Here is an 18,914-nt window from a genome sequence, read left to right as displayed (position 1 = left end):
TTTCTCTCTCTCTCTCTCTCTCTCTCTCTCTCTCTCTCTCTCTCTCTTTGTGTGTGTGTATGTGTGTGTGTGTCTCCCTCTCTCCCAGAAGACCTGGGTTCAAGCCCAGCCTCTAACAACTAGCTAACTAGCTGTGTAACCCAGCACAAGTCACTTTATTTCTCAGGGCTTTGGGAAACTCTCTAATACTCCTAAATTACAGATTTGGTGCCATTTACATTGCTCAGAGAGTTGTTTTATTTTTTTTACCTAGAAATTCCCTGGACAAAGGAAACCCCAAGTCTATCGTATGGGATACCCAGGTAGAGAGGGCTAGCAGGCAGTTGAAGAAGTTGTACTGGAGCTCAGGAGAGAGAAAAGGGCTAGTCATAGATTTGGAAGTCATTTCTACAGAGACACTAGATGAATCCAGGAGGACTGATGAGATCATCAAAAGAAAGAAAGAGCGTAGGGAATGAAGAGACCCAAGAGAGAGCCCCAACTTGATAACTCCATGATAACTTCCTAAATGGCCCTGCCAAAATCTCAGTATGCTATTTACTCACCATTCCCCTGATCTAGTAGGCTAGCACCATTGTACAAGGGGTCTATGTGATTATTTGGGTGGGACTTGTTCCTGATAAGCCCATATTGATTCCTGGTGGTCATTCCCTTCCTGTATAAGTACTCACAAATCATCAATTTAATAGTGTCTTCCAGAATTATCCCAGAAATTAAAGTCAAACCTACCATTCTATAGCTTGAAGAATTGATCTCTTTCATCTTGTGAAAACTAGAGTGACCTTTGAGTATCTTCAGGCTTTTGATAAATACATTTTCCTTGTTTTTTTCAAACATCACCAACAGAGGATGGATTATCAAAGCTGGCACTTCTTTCATGACCCTAGGGTGTCTTTCTGTGACTGATGCCTGATACTCGAAGAAACACAAAACGTAGTCCCTGAAGTCCACTGACACATTCTTCTGTTCTTTCATGTTGGCCGAAACCAAATTCTTCAGGTCTATGAAGCTCTTGCTGTTTATTGCTGCAACAAACTGCCCATTTGCCATGACTTTTCCCATTGCCCATAGCTTTGATTCCAGGGTGGTGGTTTTGCTTTTTTTAGTACAGTGGGGTACTTTTTTTCTGTTTTTTTCCCTCCATCTTTGTTTTCACTTGTTTAGCCTACTTGCTTAGGTGTATTTAATCTGAGTTGAACAGTTTGCCATCTATGTCAAATACAATTGTTGCCTTAAGCTATAATCTGAAAGGACTCCTGACAAAATCTGACTGTCATTTCTTGACTTTCCATTTTCAGTGCTGATTAAACACAAGACATCTTTTACTTTTTCTTCATTCCTTATGGTCTAAAATTGAGTTGGGGGTTTTGTGGAACTGAAGAAGAGGTGTCCTGTGTGCAGTTGGAAGTGTTTGTCTGGAGCTCAGGAAGGAGATATGGATTTAGGATTCATCTCCCTCGATCATCGTTGAAACCATGAGGAGGAGTGAGATTGCCAACACAGAGAATAGTGATGGAAGAGAAAGGGGCAAAGGATGCATAACCTTGAAGAACATTGACTTCTGACAAGAGGATCGGGAGTCAGCAAAGGAAGCAGAGAAAGAGTAGTCAGAGAAGTAGAAGAGAACCAGGGGGTTCAGTTGTCTTTGAAACCGAGGAAGAAGGGAACAAGAAGGAAGGCTGCTCAACAGTATCAGAAACTTTGGAGAAGTCAGGAATCATGCGTACTGAAATGTTGCTTATAAGGCTAAGTTCCTATGCAGAATCTTCAAAGCAATCTGTTCCACTCTGCCCATGTGGCTTGATTCTCTCCTCCCTGCCCTCCATCTTCTGCCACATGGAAGGTTCCAATCCCATTTAGTAACAATAATGAAGATGAAGGTGAAGATGATCATGGAAATGTTACTTCACTGCATTGACATAGACCTTCCTCCCAGATTACAGTGCATCCATGCCTCCTCAGCTTGTTCATCAAAGACTAGCTTATGCTTGCTTCTTTTTTTTTCACACATAGTACATCAAGGTGTCATAGTGAACAAAATGCAGGACTGGACTCAGAAAACCCGTAAACTCAAAACCTGCCTTAGCCACAGACCCTGGCCAAGCAATTTCTGAAAGTGCTCTATAAAGGCTAGTTATTAAAACTCTGAGCACATAGAATTGTGCTAGGAATATCATAAACATTGAATAGAAACCAAATGATTGGTTGAAATAATAAATCAACTTGTAATGCTCTATGTTCCCAGTGTTTCCAGAGGATGTATACACAGTCCATTTAGAGAAAAAGAATTAGACTTAACAGCTGTCATTATTTTCATGGATCACTTTCAGAAATTACTTTATGAATGTCTTTTTAAAGAAAAAAGCTCTTTAAAAATCATTGCTTTGTGCATACTATGCATTCTTTAAGTCCTACCTTTCAAGAGGAAACTTTAAATAGTTCAGAAAAAAGAAAGAAACGCTGAAGTCAGATAGTTTGAAATTGAACAGGATAGACCCCAGGGGATGCAGAAGGTCATGGGCTGCTTTTAAGCAGACAAAAGACAATGGAGCTCATTGTATTTGAAGATGGTACACACACACACACACACACACACACACACATGCACACCACCCCTCTCTCTTTCTCTCTCTCCTCTCTCCCTCTCTCTGTCTTTCTATCACTCTTTGTCTCTGCCTGTTTCTCTGCCCCTGTCTCTCTGTGTTTTTGTCTCTCTCTGTCTGTCTTTCTGTGTCTGTTTCTGTCTTTGTCTGTCTGTCTCTGTCTCTCTCTCCATACAGCTTTTAGTTCATGAGACGGTGTGTTGACAGTTTCTTTCCTCTCCAGATCATTGCTTGGTGGCCACATGATCTGTGATAGCAAATCTCAAGCTTTTTCATGTAGGAGACAGAACACTGATTCCATTTTGGTGCCCCCATTGCCAATTGCGGAAATGTTTTGTTGGCCAATTCCTGTGAGCTACCTGTAAGATGGGTTCACTTGAAGTTCCTCCTACATTACAGCAACTCAAACAACCAGGATAAATCTAGTCTGGCCAGTTTTCAGTCCCCACTTGAGTGTGATCATAGGAGTGAAGACGCCTTTGTAGAATCCCATTTTTAAAGAAATTACTTTATACTTGTAGGAAGTATTAGTGACATTTCACATTTGGTGCTAACAAAAATTCCTTCTGACCTTTCAATACAAATGAGAAAAATCACAGAATTTGATGGTCAGAAGGCACTTAAGCTGCCACTGAATCCAACACAAAGCCCAGAGGAGCCATCATTAGAATGTACCTGAAAATGGCCCCTCAATCCTTGAATGATAGAAGACTTGAGTTATTTTCCATCCAATTTGCCCCACTCAAGAGGTTCTGGTAGCTTCCTATTGCCTTCAGTATAAAGCACACCCTCCCCAGCTAAACACTGAAAGCCTTTCACAATATTTCTTCAACCTCTTTTCATTTTTATTTCATATTACTTATAGTACATGGGAAAGGGTCCTACCTCTTGAGTCAGAAGACCTGGGTTTAAATGCCACCTCGCATGCTTGCATGCAAATCACACCTTCCTGGGTCTCAGTTTCCTCATCTGTAAATTGAGGGGTTGGACTAGATAGCCTCAGAGAGTCCTCCAGCTCTGGAGCCATGGTCCTTCATGAGCACTGTGTTCTGGGTTAACTGGACAACATCTTATTCTTTCCTGATCCTGATCTTCCTGACTCAAAGCCCACTCCAAATTCTTTTGGTCACACTGCCTTGGTCAGTTATTATAATGAAGTGAGTGTACCACTTGGGACATTTCTGCACTCCCTTGGAAGGTTTTCTGATGAGTGCTGGTTCTGGGGCCTCTGTGTGCCAAACAGGTATAAAGTTTCACATTCATAAGTTGATTGTTACCTGATTTAACTTTTTTTTCAGAAACATTAAAGGAATTTCCTTTGATGAATACTACAAGACATGGTCTGGAATCGCAACTTCACAAACAGCCAACTGTTTCAAAATTCCAGGTTAGGTCATCTCACCTTATTCTGCATCCTCTTTGGGGTGGGTGGGGGGACTAAAATGGCCAACTTTTCCCCTTTCCTTTGGCTTTTCCACTTATCAGGGGCATAATTAAGGTTCATGCTTGAGACCATTAACTCACTGCTATTCCATGAGTGTTTGCTGAATGCTTCTTACGGGAATATAGGAGAGGGTAGGGGAGAAGGCAAGTCTGTAAGAGAGAAGACACAGTTCATCACCTTGGAGAACTTACATTCTGACATTCAGAACTCCCCAACAATGCCCATGCCAAAGAGGAACAAAAGCCATTAAGATATATTTAATTACTACCCCATTGGAGAGAAAGTATAAGCAGGAAAGACAAAAATGTAGAAAAAGGCAAAAGAATAGTCAGTTTAATTTATGAAATTCTGTAAAAGCTCTTGCTACATGCCAATGACTGAGCTTGGTGCTGGGGAGATGAAGACATAATGAAGCAGTCCCTACCTGCATACAGTTTCCAATCTGCTGGTGTTACTGGGAAGAATGGGCCGTGCATAGATGCATATGATAAGGTATAATGTGCTAGGGCATGAAATAATCACTGGACAAGTGCTGATTCACTCCCCCCCCCACCCGCACCTGCTGCATGCCAAGGGACTGTATTAGGTATTGAAGATCGAAAGGCAGAGATGAAACAGTCCCTGCCTCAGGGAGCCTTGAAGGCAGCCATGGGCAGAGATGAAGAGTGGCTGGGCTCCAGTTAAGAGATCAATGGACCCTGCTGGGCGGTGCCAGTTTGAGGAGTCTAGGCCTCTGTCTTCCATGTAAGTTAGGGAGCAAGGGCAGGTGAATAAACATTTGTCAGACACCCACTCTAGGGGGGACCAGGGTGCCAGGAGGCACCACACCTGGGAAAACTGGGCAGCTTTCCAACCCTCCTTCTTCATTTTTTTCCCCACAAGGTGAAAAAAATGTTCATTAAAAAAAACAGTTCATTTTTTTTTCATAGAAGCTTTCTGATTATCCAAGACAGCCAATACACTTACATTCAAAGGTTCCCTCCAAGCCACATTCCAAAGTCAAGCGTGAATCTATTTTTTCCAACTATCCATCATCCTGTGTTATCATAACATAGCTCCCCTCTCAGATTTCCATCTTAAGGACAGGCATTTGATTTGATTAATTTGTCAATGGTGATCATGGATTTACATTGCTCACCTTCTAGGATTTTCATATATGAAGCTTGCAAAATGGGTCAAATTTCTAATTCTCCCAGGAATGTGGGGCATCTCATTTAGAGATAAAAATCCTTCTCTCCTTTTATACCTAAGAGTCTTGCACAAATCAGTCCATCCTCACATCTCCCCAAATTCTACCTCGATGGTTATTCTACCCAGAAAGACTTGAAGGTGGGACCTGATCTGCCAGAGGGTGATGACCCACACCCCTAATTCCACCCTCTCCATGAGCTTGAGGGATCATGGGGACCCACTGGTTACACTTCACTCCTACTGGAGGTGCCCATATAACTTTTCAACCATTTCTCCTTGTGTTAGCATCACTAATATGTTACAGCCGACTTATACTCACTGTACGACTCTGCCCTTTGGGATCACCTGCGAGCCTCTAGGAGAAGCCTTTCCTGACCTCCCTTTGTTCTAGTCTAGCCTTTCCTCTATTAATCATCTCCAACTTGTCCCTCTTGGCCATCGCCAGTCATTTTACCTTGTATCTCACCACTGGACTCCAGCAATTCGGGAAGACAGAGAGAGGCTGATGGGTTTGTGCAGCTCCATTTCACTTAAATGCAATTCACTCACAAATCAAGACATCACCCTTGTGATGTCACTGATCCTCTTCAATCACAAAGAATGAACAGCAACAGTTTGTCCCATACTTAGCTTGATCGTACACAGTTATTTGCATGTTGTTTCCTCTATTAGACTGGGGCTGCCTTTTGCCATTCTTTGCATCCCTATTGCTTACCACAGTGCCTGGGAAATAGTAGGTGCTTAATAAAGACTTAATGATTCTTCAAACATTGTGATATTTTGTGATTCAGAGACATATGACATTTATCATCACTGGAAGAAGACTGACATTTAAAAAGGTTAGGTTTTTGTTTCAGGGCTAAGCTTGGGATCCTTAAAAATGCAGTGGAATTTTCTAAGTGCAATCCAGCCTATTCTTATCCTCCTAATAATTTCTAGGCCTAGTTCACTCTTGATTGATGGTGTCTTCCCAAGCCGTATGTATTGATGGAGTCACTCAGCAGGCTGTTGATTGAACCACGTATCATATTCTGAGAAACCGGTATTTTTAATCCTTTTTGTTTTCCATATATATATATATGGAAAACTCTTTGGAATAGTTATACAAACTCATTCAAATAGTTATAGGTCTCATTTAGTATTCTGGGGTTCAATGCTATTTGTATAATTTCACCTGCATCCCAGAGAAGACTTTGTCTTCTATAGGAAATATGCTTTCCATTTGGGCTCTGCATTGAATGTTTTCTATAGAACAGTTGCAAATCCTTTGATGAGTGCACATTTCCCTAAATAATGATAAGCACATGATCATCAAACAAAGTTATCCCCATTGTTGCCTTGATTGAGGAAATTTTATATGATGGAAACATGCATGGGGGAGACCTTGTTGGACAAGGGTATTTGAGGTTTGACTTAAAAAAAAATAAACACATAGTAAATACAGTGGAATCTCTCATTTTCTGCCCCTTTTGTGTGACTATGAAAATGTAGTCTGTTGTAGAAAATGTGCTTTGCTTTAATAATGATAGTATTTATATAATAATTTGAAATCTGAAGAGTCCTTTGCAAACATCTCCATTTTTCCTCATATAACAGCCCTGGAAAGGTAGCTGCTATTATTAGTCCCATTCCTCAGATAAGGAAAGTGAATCAGACAGAGATTAAATGACTCACCCACTGTGTGAAGTCACATTTGAAGCGCATGTTTTCCTGATTCCCAAGTTCAATGCTCTATCCATTGAGCCACCCAGTATAATTCTCATGTTTCCATCAAGAATCATCAATCCAGAACTGGCAGAGACCTCAGAGGGCAGTGTTTTCAATCTCTTCATTTTACAGATGAGGAAACTGAGGCACAAAGGAGTACAGTGATTTGCCTAAGGTCATGCATGAAGTAAATAGGTCGACAGACTTAAAATCCAGCATTCTTTCTATTGTACAACATAGGCTCCCTTAAAAACATTTAGTTTGTAGGTCATTTTCATTAAGAATTTATAGTGATGAGAAAATAAGCATATGGACAAGTATCTGATCACCAAAATTATCTCTTATGTTTCCTTCCTTACTTTTTTTTTGGTAGTAGTACTCTTCATGATTTTTGAATTATTCAGTTTCCTCTTCTCTTTTTAATATTTTAAGAATTATCCTGCGAAGTTCCTCAAAACTTTGTCAGGACCAGCACAGATTTCCTCTTTGTATCCTTGTCCTGGTCTAATTTCTCCCCCCACTTTGCTTTCTTTTCTCTCATTTCTACTCATGCAGCAGCAAACAATATTCTCCTGGTTCTGTTCACTTCTCTGAGCATCAGTTCATGTAAGTCTTTCCAAGTTTTTCTGAAGTCTGACTGCTCCTCATTTCTTATAGTACAGAAATATTCCATTACATTCATATACCACAACTTGTTCATCCGTTTTCCCAATTGATGGGCATCCCCTCAATTTTCAATTCTTTGCCACCACAAAAGAGCTGCTATAAATATTTTTGTACATATGGCTCCTTTTCCATTTTTTATGATCTCTTTGGGATACAGACCTAGGAGTGGTACTGCTGGATCAAAGGGTATGCAAAGTTTTACAGCCCTTTGGGCATAGTTCCAAATTGCTCTCCAGAATGGTTGGATCAGTTCACTGTTCCACTGACAATGTATTAGTGTAATAAAGGAAATTTCAAAGAGGATTTATTCCTACACACCCTTTTGTCATAATTAGGGCAACAGCTGCCCTTCTGCAGTCCAATACCAGCATCTTTCCCATTCTTCATGATATTTCAAAGATAACTGACAGTGTCTCAGCAATCATACCTGTCTGTTCTTCTAGTAATGTGCAGGAAAGCATTTCTGATTTTCTTAAACATTCTCCCTCACCCCCACACTCTATGATCTAGCCTTACTGGCTTACTTGCTGTCCGTCAAACAGAATGCTCATCTCTCTCCTGGAATTTTGTGCTGGCCATTGCCCATACATGAAGTACACTCCCTCTTCACCTCCACCTTTGGAATCTCTGGTTTCCTTCTAGACTTGACTCAAACACCACCTTCTGTAGGAGGAGGAGAGGTTGACACCTGCAAGGTGAACCTGAGTGTCTGGGAGGAGGGTAGTTCCCTTGGCAGTAATGAGCAAGAGGGTTTGAGGGAAAGATAATGAATTCAATCTGGGACCTGTTGACTGAAGAAGTCTATAGGCCATGCAGTTGGAGATGTCTAATAGGCAACTGGAGGTGTGAGAGTGGAGATCAAGAGGGAGGATAGGACTGGACAGACAGATTGGAGAATCATCAGCATAGAGCTTTGCCCTGACAAGGAGAAGGGCCACCTCCTTCATGTAAGACAGGGTGAATGAAGAGAGAGCAGGGGAAGGCATTAGAGTGAGGTTGGGACCCTCATGTGGCCCCTTGACAGCTTGCACCCAGGATTTCTGACTCTGTCCCCTGGGACCAAAAACAAAGCTAATCCCTCCTCCACAAAAGAACTCTTCAAATACTCGAAGACAGAAGGTCTGGCAAGAAGCACTCTTGATAATGTAGCTGCTGACACCAGGGCTCTTGGCTGAGTCTAGGGAATGGCTCAAATCAAAACAGCCACAACATTAACAACCCAACACACTGACACAATACGGGGCCTTCTGCATGAGAGAGGCAAAGAAAATATTCAGGGGTCCTTGACGTATCCAAGCTCCTAGAGGGAAAATGTGAGCAATGAACAGAAGTGCTGCCAAAACCTCGGGAACTTGGGGAGAGAGGGAAGAAAAGAAACATTTATTGAGCACCTACTACGTGCCAGTCCCTGTGCTTAGTGCTTTACAAACATCAGCTCATTTGATTCCTATAATAACCCTGGGACGAAGGTGCTTGGGACTAACTTCATCCAGCAATTGCTAGAATGATAACAGGTCCTTTCTTTAGAATGGGGGAAAAAATAAAACGTAAACCTCACATGTGGGCTTCTGCCCATCCTGCCTTCCAAGGGCAAAGTGGAGCAGGTCCAGTTTGTGATCTCAATCTCTCTCCCTCCCCCCCCTCTTTCTCTGTATCTCTATCTCTGTCTGTCTGTCTCTCTTCTCTTCTCTCTTGTCTCTCTGTCTCTTTCTCTCTCTCTCTTTTATAATTTTCCCAGTTTCCTGGAAATAATCAAGATGGATATTTAGATTGGGGAGAATTTCTTGAGCTACTCTGAAATGAAAGGGAATTTTAAACATAAGCTCATGTTCTACGGTTATCTTCTTACCATCCAAAAGATAATTCAAGGTTAGAGAGTGTTTTTTTTAAGATTGTGATCTAGGACAAATAGTAAAATGCAATTGGTTGCATTCAAGTTGCTGGTATTAACCCCTCATCGCGAATGCACCCTGTGCATTTTTCCATAAATCTGGACTTGGTTACTGACTTGGAGCAGACTTTTGTTTTATTCACGTGAGATTTTACCTGGCAGCATCAAATTTGACATGGTTTGCATTGGAAATCATTCGGCTACATGAAACATATGCATCTGTGTACATATGTGTATGTGATGTATATGGACATGTGCCTGCATATACCCCTAATGTCTGGCATCTGGTAAATACTTGTTTAATGCTCTATGTATTGATTAATTCATTGGTTTCAAATCATGCCCCTGACACTGACTAGTTGTGTGGTCATGTGTGAATCACTTCACTTCTGAATCTCGATTTTCTCATCTGTAAAATGAGGATAATAGTGAATGAATAGCTGGCATTCACATAACACTTTTAAGTGTGCAGAATGCTTTACAAATATTGTGCCACTTGGTCCTCACAAAGACCCTGGGGAGGTAGGCACTATTATTATTCTCACTTTACAAGTGAGGAAACTGAAGGCAGGTGGAGGTACAATGACTGGCCCAGGGTCCCACAGCTAGTAAGTGTCTGAGGTTGGATTTGAGCTCAGGTCTTCCTGATGCCAGGTGAAGTTTTCTGTCCTCTGTGGCACCTGGAAGAACATGAGATTGCTATGAAAAACACTTTACAAACCTTACAACACTCTAGAAAAGTCATCTATGATTACTCTTACCATCAATGATTTAAATATCGGCAAATATGGGATATCTCCAACTATGCCCCCACCCCACTATCATGGCAGAAGAGCAAACGAGAGGCTTGGCAGGGAATCTGGTCACGCATATGGTTGTGAGTGGCAGAGGGTTGGCCCCATGAGGAGCCCCATGAGGAAATGTTTAGGGGAAGGGATTCTTTGAGAGCAGTGGGTTCTGTCACATGGAGGGGAGGCTTCCTGCTGCTTCTTTGCTGTCATCAAGACAGAAAAAACAGCCTGCAGGCCTCCTGGGGATGCTTGCTCTCACCCCAGGAGTCCTGGCTTTCCCGGATTACTACCAAGTCCAGGGGGGCCACAGGTCATCAAAATGGCAGCAGACACACAAGGCAGTGGGAAGGAGTAGGTGAAGCCATAGGTTACGAGTGTGAAGGAATAAAGCTGCTGCTAATTCTGTCACCTACATGACTGAAACAAGGACAAATTAGTTAAGGTTCAGGGTCCTGAGCCTTTCATCTTTTCACTGGGGAGGATAATATGGACCTTACCTTCCATACAAGGCTGTCAAATGTTGTTTCTTTTTGTTGGATCAGAGTACAGTGTAAAGGCAGCTGGACTTGGAGCCAGGAATTGACTCTCTATTCTAGCTACCTACCTACCTACCTGTGTTACCTTGGGCAAGCTTTGAAATCCTTCTGGGTCTCAGTTTCCCCATCTCTAAAGAGAGGTGGTTGGACTCAATGGCAGCTCTAAATCTGTCATACTTCTAGGCCCAAACTAAGCACCCGCTGGAACTCTTGATATGGGACCTCCTGCATGCACCAATCCAGCTTGATGACTTGTGTGTAATTTAACAATGTTAGTGGGTTGTCAATGCACTTCGAGGTTAAGTGGCCTGCCCACTGCTAGTAGGTCTGGGGTTGACTCTGAACCCAGGCTTCCTGACTCCATGGCTGGCTTGTGTTCACAATGCTACCTGGCTTCTTGAAAGCTAGAAGGTGATAACCCTAGTGGGGAAGTATTCCAGACGGGCAAATGTTCTAAGTAGAAAACGAGAGAGCTTTTGTATTCCTTGTTCTGAGGCGTTCCTAGAGAATCCCAGGGATATCAGAGGACACCGCAAAGATCTTTGTTCCCAGATGTTTCCCCTTCCATTTTAGGATAAACAAGAAAAAGCTCTGGCAGCTGGGGGTGGGGATGGGGGGAGGACGCATTTGGGACTGGGATACAATATGCAGTTGAAACAATGCTTATTATGTGTGAGCATAGCTCCTATCTCCTGATGTTGGGCAGTGCATTGTTCTGCATCTCTAAAAGTCCATTTTAAAATACTCCAGTGTCCATGGATAGTGCAGCCAATGGCAACTGAATAAAAAAACTACTATTTCATTTCAACTTATAGAATAATAATAATATAGATAATGATAACTGATCTGATAGCTAGCATTTACATAGTGCTTTAAGATTTGCAAAGCTCTTTAGAAATGTTATCTAGAGGCAAGATAGAGAAATGGTCCTAAAGTCAGGAAGATCTGAGTTCAAATCTAGCTTCAAACACAAAACATTTGTCTGCCTTACTTTCCCCAGTTGTAAAATGGGGATAATAATAGCACTTACTTCCCAGGATTGTTGTGAAGATCAAATGAGATCATATTTGTAAAACTGCTCAGCACAGGACCTGGCACATAGTAGGTGTTATATAAATGTTTTATTTTTATAATTATTTTTATCATTTTTATTACCACTATTTCCATATGGTGTCTTTACTAGGGAAATTAGGAAAACATTTCTGATTAGTCTGACTAGATGTGTCTAATTTACATTTGATTTTTTTTCTTCTTTTACTCATATTCATTTCTAAATATACTCCTCTGTTCACTGAGCCTTCCCTTATGATAAATTTTTTTTAAAAAGAAGAAAAAAGTTTAGCAAAACCAACCTCGACATCAACTGCAAGTGTCATTGTATGCACTATTCCAAGCCCATTATTCACCCCAAAACCATAACAACAAATATACATTTTTTTTCAACTCTTCCCCAGGGCCAGGCTCAGCACCTTTCAGTTTTTCGTTTGTTGTATAGTCGATGTAGATAATTTTCTTGGTTCTCCTGAATTTATGCCAACCCATCCACATCTTGTATTTCTCAGTATTTTTTACATTTATTGTTTCTTACAGTACAAGAATAACATCTATGTGTTTTCAACATCAAATGCCTTGAAAATAAACATGCTTTTGTTGAGAAACTTCGGTTATATATGGGATCACAGATTGAAAACTGGAAAGGACCTCAGAGACTAATTCAGTTTCTTGTTTTGCCAGTTAGAAACAAGTTCAGAGGGGTTTAGTAATATGGCTGTTGGTAACAGAGCTGGGATGTGAATTCTGATTCTTACAGAACACAGAACCATAACATTTCAGAGGTGGGAGGGACCTGCATGGTCATGTAGTCCAACCCATGCTTCAGCCAGAATCTTCACTCTTCCACACTCCACTGGTGGTCTTCCAGCCTTTGTCTGAAGGCCTCCAGTGGGAAGGAGACCCACCTTCTCCAAGGGAATCCCTTGCACTTTGGGACAGCCATGCTTGTTAGGTAAAGCTTCCCTTATATCAAACTAAATCCCCTTGTTGATAACACCTGTTCACTGTATTTAGTTTTGCCCCTGGGACCAAAGAGAACAAGCATAATCTCTCATTCACATGACAGCCCTTCATCTATTTGAAAGACAGCTGTCATTCCCTTGGTGAAGCCTTCTCTTCTCTAGGGTGTGTCTCCAGTTCATGGAATCTCAGAATTGTAGTTTGGTAATGGGCCTCAGAGACCATTGCGTAGACCACCCCTGACCAAGAATGCCCTCTGTGACACACTGAACAAGTGTTCAGCCACTCTGCTTGAAGACCTCCAGAGAAGGGAAAAACACACTACTTCCCAAGATAGAACATTCTGCTGTTGAGCTGCAATAATTATTAGGAATCCCTCCCACAAATCAAGCCTCAGTATCTCTTCTTGATTTCTGCTCCAGACCCAGCGCTCTTTCCAGTGTACATTACCTCTTATCATTTGGCTTCATTTCCTACCTTAGATATTTCACTGGCCAATGACTTATAAGATCACAGAGTTAGAGCTGGAAGGAAATGTAGAGACCCTCTATAGTCCATCTTCCTCAACGTCTTAGTAAGGAAACTGAGTCCCAGAGAGGGGAACCAAATTCCCCAAGGTCAGACCAATAGTAAGTGAAGGACTGGAATTTGGATCCAGATCCTTTGACTCTGAATCCAGGACTTTGATCACCCTACCACTCTGCTCCCCCACTGATTTGGGAATGTCAAGGGTGGATCAATACTGATCTTACTCGAGACACAACAGGTTCATATGAGGAGTCAGTCAAGTCTCAGCTTCGATTTGACTTCTATATTCTCCAGGAAAGAGAAAGGGCTTCAACTCAGATAAGGTAGAACCAGCATCTTTAAGAGACGTTTAAAGTGGAAGATGAAAGGAAGACAGTAATAGGAGGGTGGTTCTTTCAAATGGGTTTGAGTGCAAGGGTCTGGAGGATTGTGTCATGGGCTTTGAAAGGAATTTGCAGATGTGATCATGAAATTCCCATGAGTAATATCTGAGATTAGAAAAGCAAGGGAAGTCACCAAAAGAGAGAGGTGGGGCAAATATCACCTGAGTTTTCAAAAGGGAGAAAACGCGCAAAAAAACCTTTGATGTCATTCCTGATAAATTTGTAAAACATGATGTAATGGGGGGGAGGGGGGGTACTGGCCAATGAAGAGTCAATCTTCAGAGCACACTCCCACCTTCCCTTACTGCTGGGTTACACAAGAGCATGTGATTGGCTGGCTCTCTTTTATTGGTGGTCTCAACCGCTTATCAAAGACAGAAGAGATTCTTGTTCAGATGTGTGCTACTGGGAAAAGAGAGTTCCCAGCTCTGTGCTTACTATCTATGTGACTTTGGGTAAATCACTTACCCTTACTAAGCTCTAATCCCTCCTTAATAAAATAAGAGGGCAAGAATAGGTGGCTTCCAAGATTTCTTCCAGGTCTAAATATCTGACTGTGCCTAGGTACATGTTGGACTGGATGTCTTCTGAGGTCCCTTCCAATGCTGCCATTCTGAAAAGTTTCGTCATCTTTAGCACTTGCCAGATGCCATCAGAATAGGTCTGTGTGCCATATTTCAAGGGAAGATATTGACAAAGTAGAGATATTCCAGACTAGGGCAACCAGAAAGATAAGTGGTCTGGAAACCAGATGATCATCCTTGTGCTTACGGAGAAGAAGAAAGTCTAATGGGTCTTATCTGCCTTTAATACCTGGAAGATTGCCAGGCTAGAGAAAAGAAAATGTTGCTGAAGAGGTTAGAACAAAGATCATCAGGTCAGCATTTAGGGAGGCAGACTGAGGTTTACTAGAGGGGATGATCTTATGGGCAGAGCTGTCCAATAGCAGCAAGATTGCCTCCTGAGGTAGTGAGCTTCCCGTTATGCCAAGTGTTCAAACAATGAGTGAATGGCTGCTCGTGAGGCATTCGTCTTTTAGTAATGCTCTAATCTGTCCCTATGATTCCTCCCATCTCTGAGAAGCAATGTCCCTTTTTGAAGCACAGTCATTTCAAAAGTTGGGAAATGGTTTGTCACTATTGTTCTGTAATTTCAGATTTGCTCTCCATGTGACCTTATTCAAACTGATCACAAGCCAAATTCCACTTCAACAAATGGTGTGCTAATGAAAAGAGTACCAGTGGCAATGTGGCAGAGCAGAAAGAACTCTGACTTTGGAGTCATGGTTTCAAATCCTGCCTCCCTGCTTACTCCCTGTGTGACTTGGGCATGGTATTGAACCTCTTTGGACCTCAGATTTCTCAGCCCTAAAAATGAGGGGGTTGGACTAGATGGTTTATGAGTGTTCCTTTTATCCCTAGCTCTGCAGTTCTAGAAATAAGCTACACTGTAAACTGCAGGATAGGGAAAGTCTTAGGATCCTTAGAATTTCAGAGTTGAAAGGGACCTCAGAGGTTGTGGAGTCCAACCCAGACCCAAGGAAGAATCTCCCTCATGACACACTGGTTGAATGGTCATCCGACATTCGCTTTAAGGCCTCCCCCCACTTCTCTAGGAAGCTTCTTACACTTTTGGGTAACTCTAATCATTGGGAAGCTTTGGCAAGCCTCAATTTGCCTTTTTGAATCCTCCTGATTCTGCCCTGTGGGGCTGAGTGAAACAAGCCTGATCCCCCTCTCACATGACAACTTTTCAATATTTAGAGACAGCTATGGTGTAATCCATGAGCCTCCTTTTCTCTAGGCTAAACATCCTCAATTCCTTCCACTGAGATTCTTGAGGGCTGGATTCAGGGCCCTCCCTCATTCTGGCCACCCTTTTCTGGATGCTGTCCAGTTTATCAATGCCCTTCCCAAAATGTGGTTCCTGGAACTGAATACTCTCCTTCACTCTTGACAATTTAAAGGAATTTGACATAGACATCAATCAGCAAACACTTATTAAATGCCTATTATGTGCTGGGCACTGGGCTGTGTGTTCAGAGATCCTTATTGCCAAGTAAGCTGCTTAATGAAAGATATTAAATGACATTTAGTGAAAGGTATTAAATGCTACTTAATGAAGTCATTAAATCAAGCTGAGATATGAATACTTAGCAATTCTGAACTCATTAATGTAGCTAAAAATTTAGTCTGAAGTTAAGTAAAGATTTCTCCAAGCCATGACGTAAGAGCATGGGACCTGATCTTGGCACCAGGAGATTCCTTTTCTGACAATGACTAGCTTATGAATCGCTCACTGTGTCAGAGCCTCAGTTTCCCCATCTGTAAATCAGGGAAAATAATACTACATTACCTGGCCCAAAGGTGTGCTGGGAGGAAGATGCTTGGCAAGACTCCAAGTCTACATGAGAGTTACTGTCTTTCTGTTGCTTCTTCCTTGCAGTATCTCACGATCTCATGGAAAACTACAAAAAATGGAAGGGAAAGAACATAAAGTCAGGTCGGGACTGGGATGCAAAGTGAGTAGCTTGACTGTGAATATAACATGGAATGGGAACTCCCTGAGGGGTATCCCCAAAGCACAGGCTGGGCTCCCCAGGGGCTGAATGAGTGCTTGTTGATTGAATAGATAGAGCATTGGTTACTGTTACTCATCTTTAAAGGCTTGTCACATGTCACCTTCAACCCCACTTTGACAAATATTAATCAAGTTTTTACTGTATGCAGAGCATTGAACTAGGTCCTGGGGAGGGATAAAAATGGTGAAAGAAGACAGAATTCTTGCCTTCATAGATTTCACTATCAAATAAGAGATGAAATACATACATGGATATGATAAACATTGAATACAATGAGTATAACACAAAATGATGCATGATCAGTAAATAGACAAACTTTTATCCAGCAATTGCTGTGCACCTGCCATCATACTAGGTGTTGGGGTTCAAGGACAGAAAGCAAGCATTTCCCACTCTCAAGGATGATGAGTTGAGATGGGCAGACCCAATGCTGTGTGAGATCTGAGGTGGTGAGAGTCCTTACCAAGGGAGGGAAATCAGGGAAGATTTTCTGTGCTCTTTTTCCAGCTCTTGAGTGGCCTTGGGCTTAGGGTTACCCACATTGCTGGCTGTAGCTTCATGTCCTAGACAGCCTGGAAAGGAGATTGCTGAGAGTTACCCACTCAGGGAGGGACCAGGGTGGGTGGGTTGGTCCTTTCTGACAGACTGCTAGTCACTGGAGATTAAAGAATTCTTACCTAAGACATCCGAGACAAGAGCCAGAGTTCAGAGCCAGAACATGAGCCTGTGGTGACCTCTGTGAGAGTTGGAAGAGGTAGGGAAGATGTGGTCAGAAGATCAGTTAGAAAGGACCCAGATTGCAGGCTCATCTCTGTCCAAATGCTGGACTTCTGGATGCCCTTGCATAAGCTTCAGTAGGATAGCTCCTTATAATCACTTGGGGTTCATAGGATAATAGAGTTAGAATTGTAGGAACCTTAGAAGCTATTGAGTCCAGCTCCTTTATTCTACAGATGAGGAAACTGAGGTACAGAGAGGGTAAGTTGTCCAAGATTATGTAGCATAAACAAAGGCATGGGATGTGTGCAAGGGACCATGCGTGAATAGCTTCATTTTCCTGAGTTGTAACATATGTAAAAGGAACTAGAATCAGATAAAAACTAAAAAGGAAAAATGGGGCATAATATGAAGGACCTTGAATGTCAGCCCATGGAAGCTGAACTGCTTTTGATAGACCCTAGGGAGCCACTGGACAATTTGAAGCTGAGGAATGACACCTTCAGATGAGCTCTCCAGCAGTTGCTAGTCAATAATATTTAAGGGGCTTTGACAAAATATTTTAAAACACACAGAAGAGAAAAGAAAGGTGTGCAGAGGGGGACGCAGGCAAGCAGGGCAGGCAGCAGCTACTGTTGAGCTACTGTGCTAAATTGAACATATACTTAAAAAATCAAACCATCCATGATTGAGGTCCCAAGTCACGGATATAATCCTCTTTTTCTGTTCTTTGTTTACGGAAATGTTTGTATCTGCTTATGCTTGACAAGTTCATAATTAGAAAAAGAAAATAAAGTTTCTGAAATGAAATGAAATCACTGAAACTGAAAATATATGAGTGTTGCTAAGAGCCAGGATGGACAACAGGTCTTAGCCTTAGCCTCTGGATCTTGCCATCATGGCTGCAGCCAAATATTCCAGGATCTTATTTGCCTGTTTATTGTTTTTCCAGAACTTTCACTGCAGCAGCTGCTTCAGAGCTGGGGTCCCCAGATGGCTTTTTTCTTGCATCCTCACTTTCTAACACTTCAATGTGGTCTTCTAAAACACCTCCTGGCTGTGCTTCTTGTGCTCTTTTTTTCTGTCTTGTAATTGTGGACTAGAGAGACAGCATGGTGGAGTGGACAAAGGGTTGTTAGAGTCAGGAAGAACTAGGCTCCAGCCCCACTTTTAACATGTACTGACTGGGGGACCCTGGGCCATCACTGAAGGTCTCAGTGTCTCAGGAAACATTCTAATAAAACTGTAAGTTACAGATGAGTGACTGACCCAAGTAATGATGGAGTGCCCACACTGGGAGGAACCGATATCAATGAAAGCAAAGTCTGAATAACCGTGCATGTACTTCAATGGACTCGTTGTTGTTCAGCTGCGTCTGATTCCTTTTGATCCTACTTGGGATTTTCTTGGCAAAGATGTTGGAGTGATTTGCCATTTCCTTCTCTAGCTCATTTGACAGATGAGGAAACTGAGGTAAACAGACTTGCCCAGTGTCACAAAGCTAGTGAGTGTCTGAGGCTGGATTTGAACTCGTCTTCTTGACTCCAGGAGCTCTATCTACCACAACACCTTCAGTATTAAAGATTTAGAACCAGAAGCAATCCATTGCCATATAAAGAAAGAGTACGGGGTGGGGGTGGGGGTGGGGGGCTAGGTAGTGTAGTGAATAGAGCACTGGCCCTTGCATTAGGAGAACCTGAGTTTGAATCCAGCCTCAGACACTTAACACTTACTAGCCATGTGACCTTGGGCAAGTCACCTAACCCCAATTGCCCTACCTTCTCCCTTCAAAAAAGCAAAAAGAAAGGAAGGAAGGAAGGAAGGAAGGAAGGAAGGAAGGAAGGAAGGAAGGAAGGAAGGAAG

General features: G+C 42.2%; 1 protein-coding gene across 1 annotated transcript in view; it reads left to right on the top strand.

Annotated features, from left to right (window-relative positions):
- Positions 1-18,914, top strand: part of LOC138164792 (ubiquitin-conjugating enzyme E2 U-like) — a 69,820-nt gene that overhangs the window by 29,111 nt on the left and 21,795 nt on the right. The window contains exons 7-8 of the mRNA XM_069092739.1: positions 3,902-3,990; positions 16,199-16,274. Of these exons, the coding sequence (XP_068948840.1) occupies positions 3,902-3,990; positions 16,199-16,274 (165 nt within the window). The remainder of the gene's footprint in view (positions 1-3,901; positions 3,991-16,198; positions 16,275-18,914) is intronic.

Source organism: Petaurus breviceps, unplaced genomic scaffold, assembly GCF_028583685.1.
Source record: "Petaurus breviceps papuanus isolate PSGF00001 unplaced genomic scaffold, PetGlider_PUasm1.0 207, whole genome shotgun sequence".
Lineage (NCBI taxonomy): Eukaryota > Metazoa > Chordata > Mammalia > Diprotodontia > Petauridae > Petaurus > Petaurus breviceps.
This window is presented reverse-complemented; position numbering and strand designations above follow the sequence as displayed.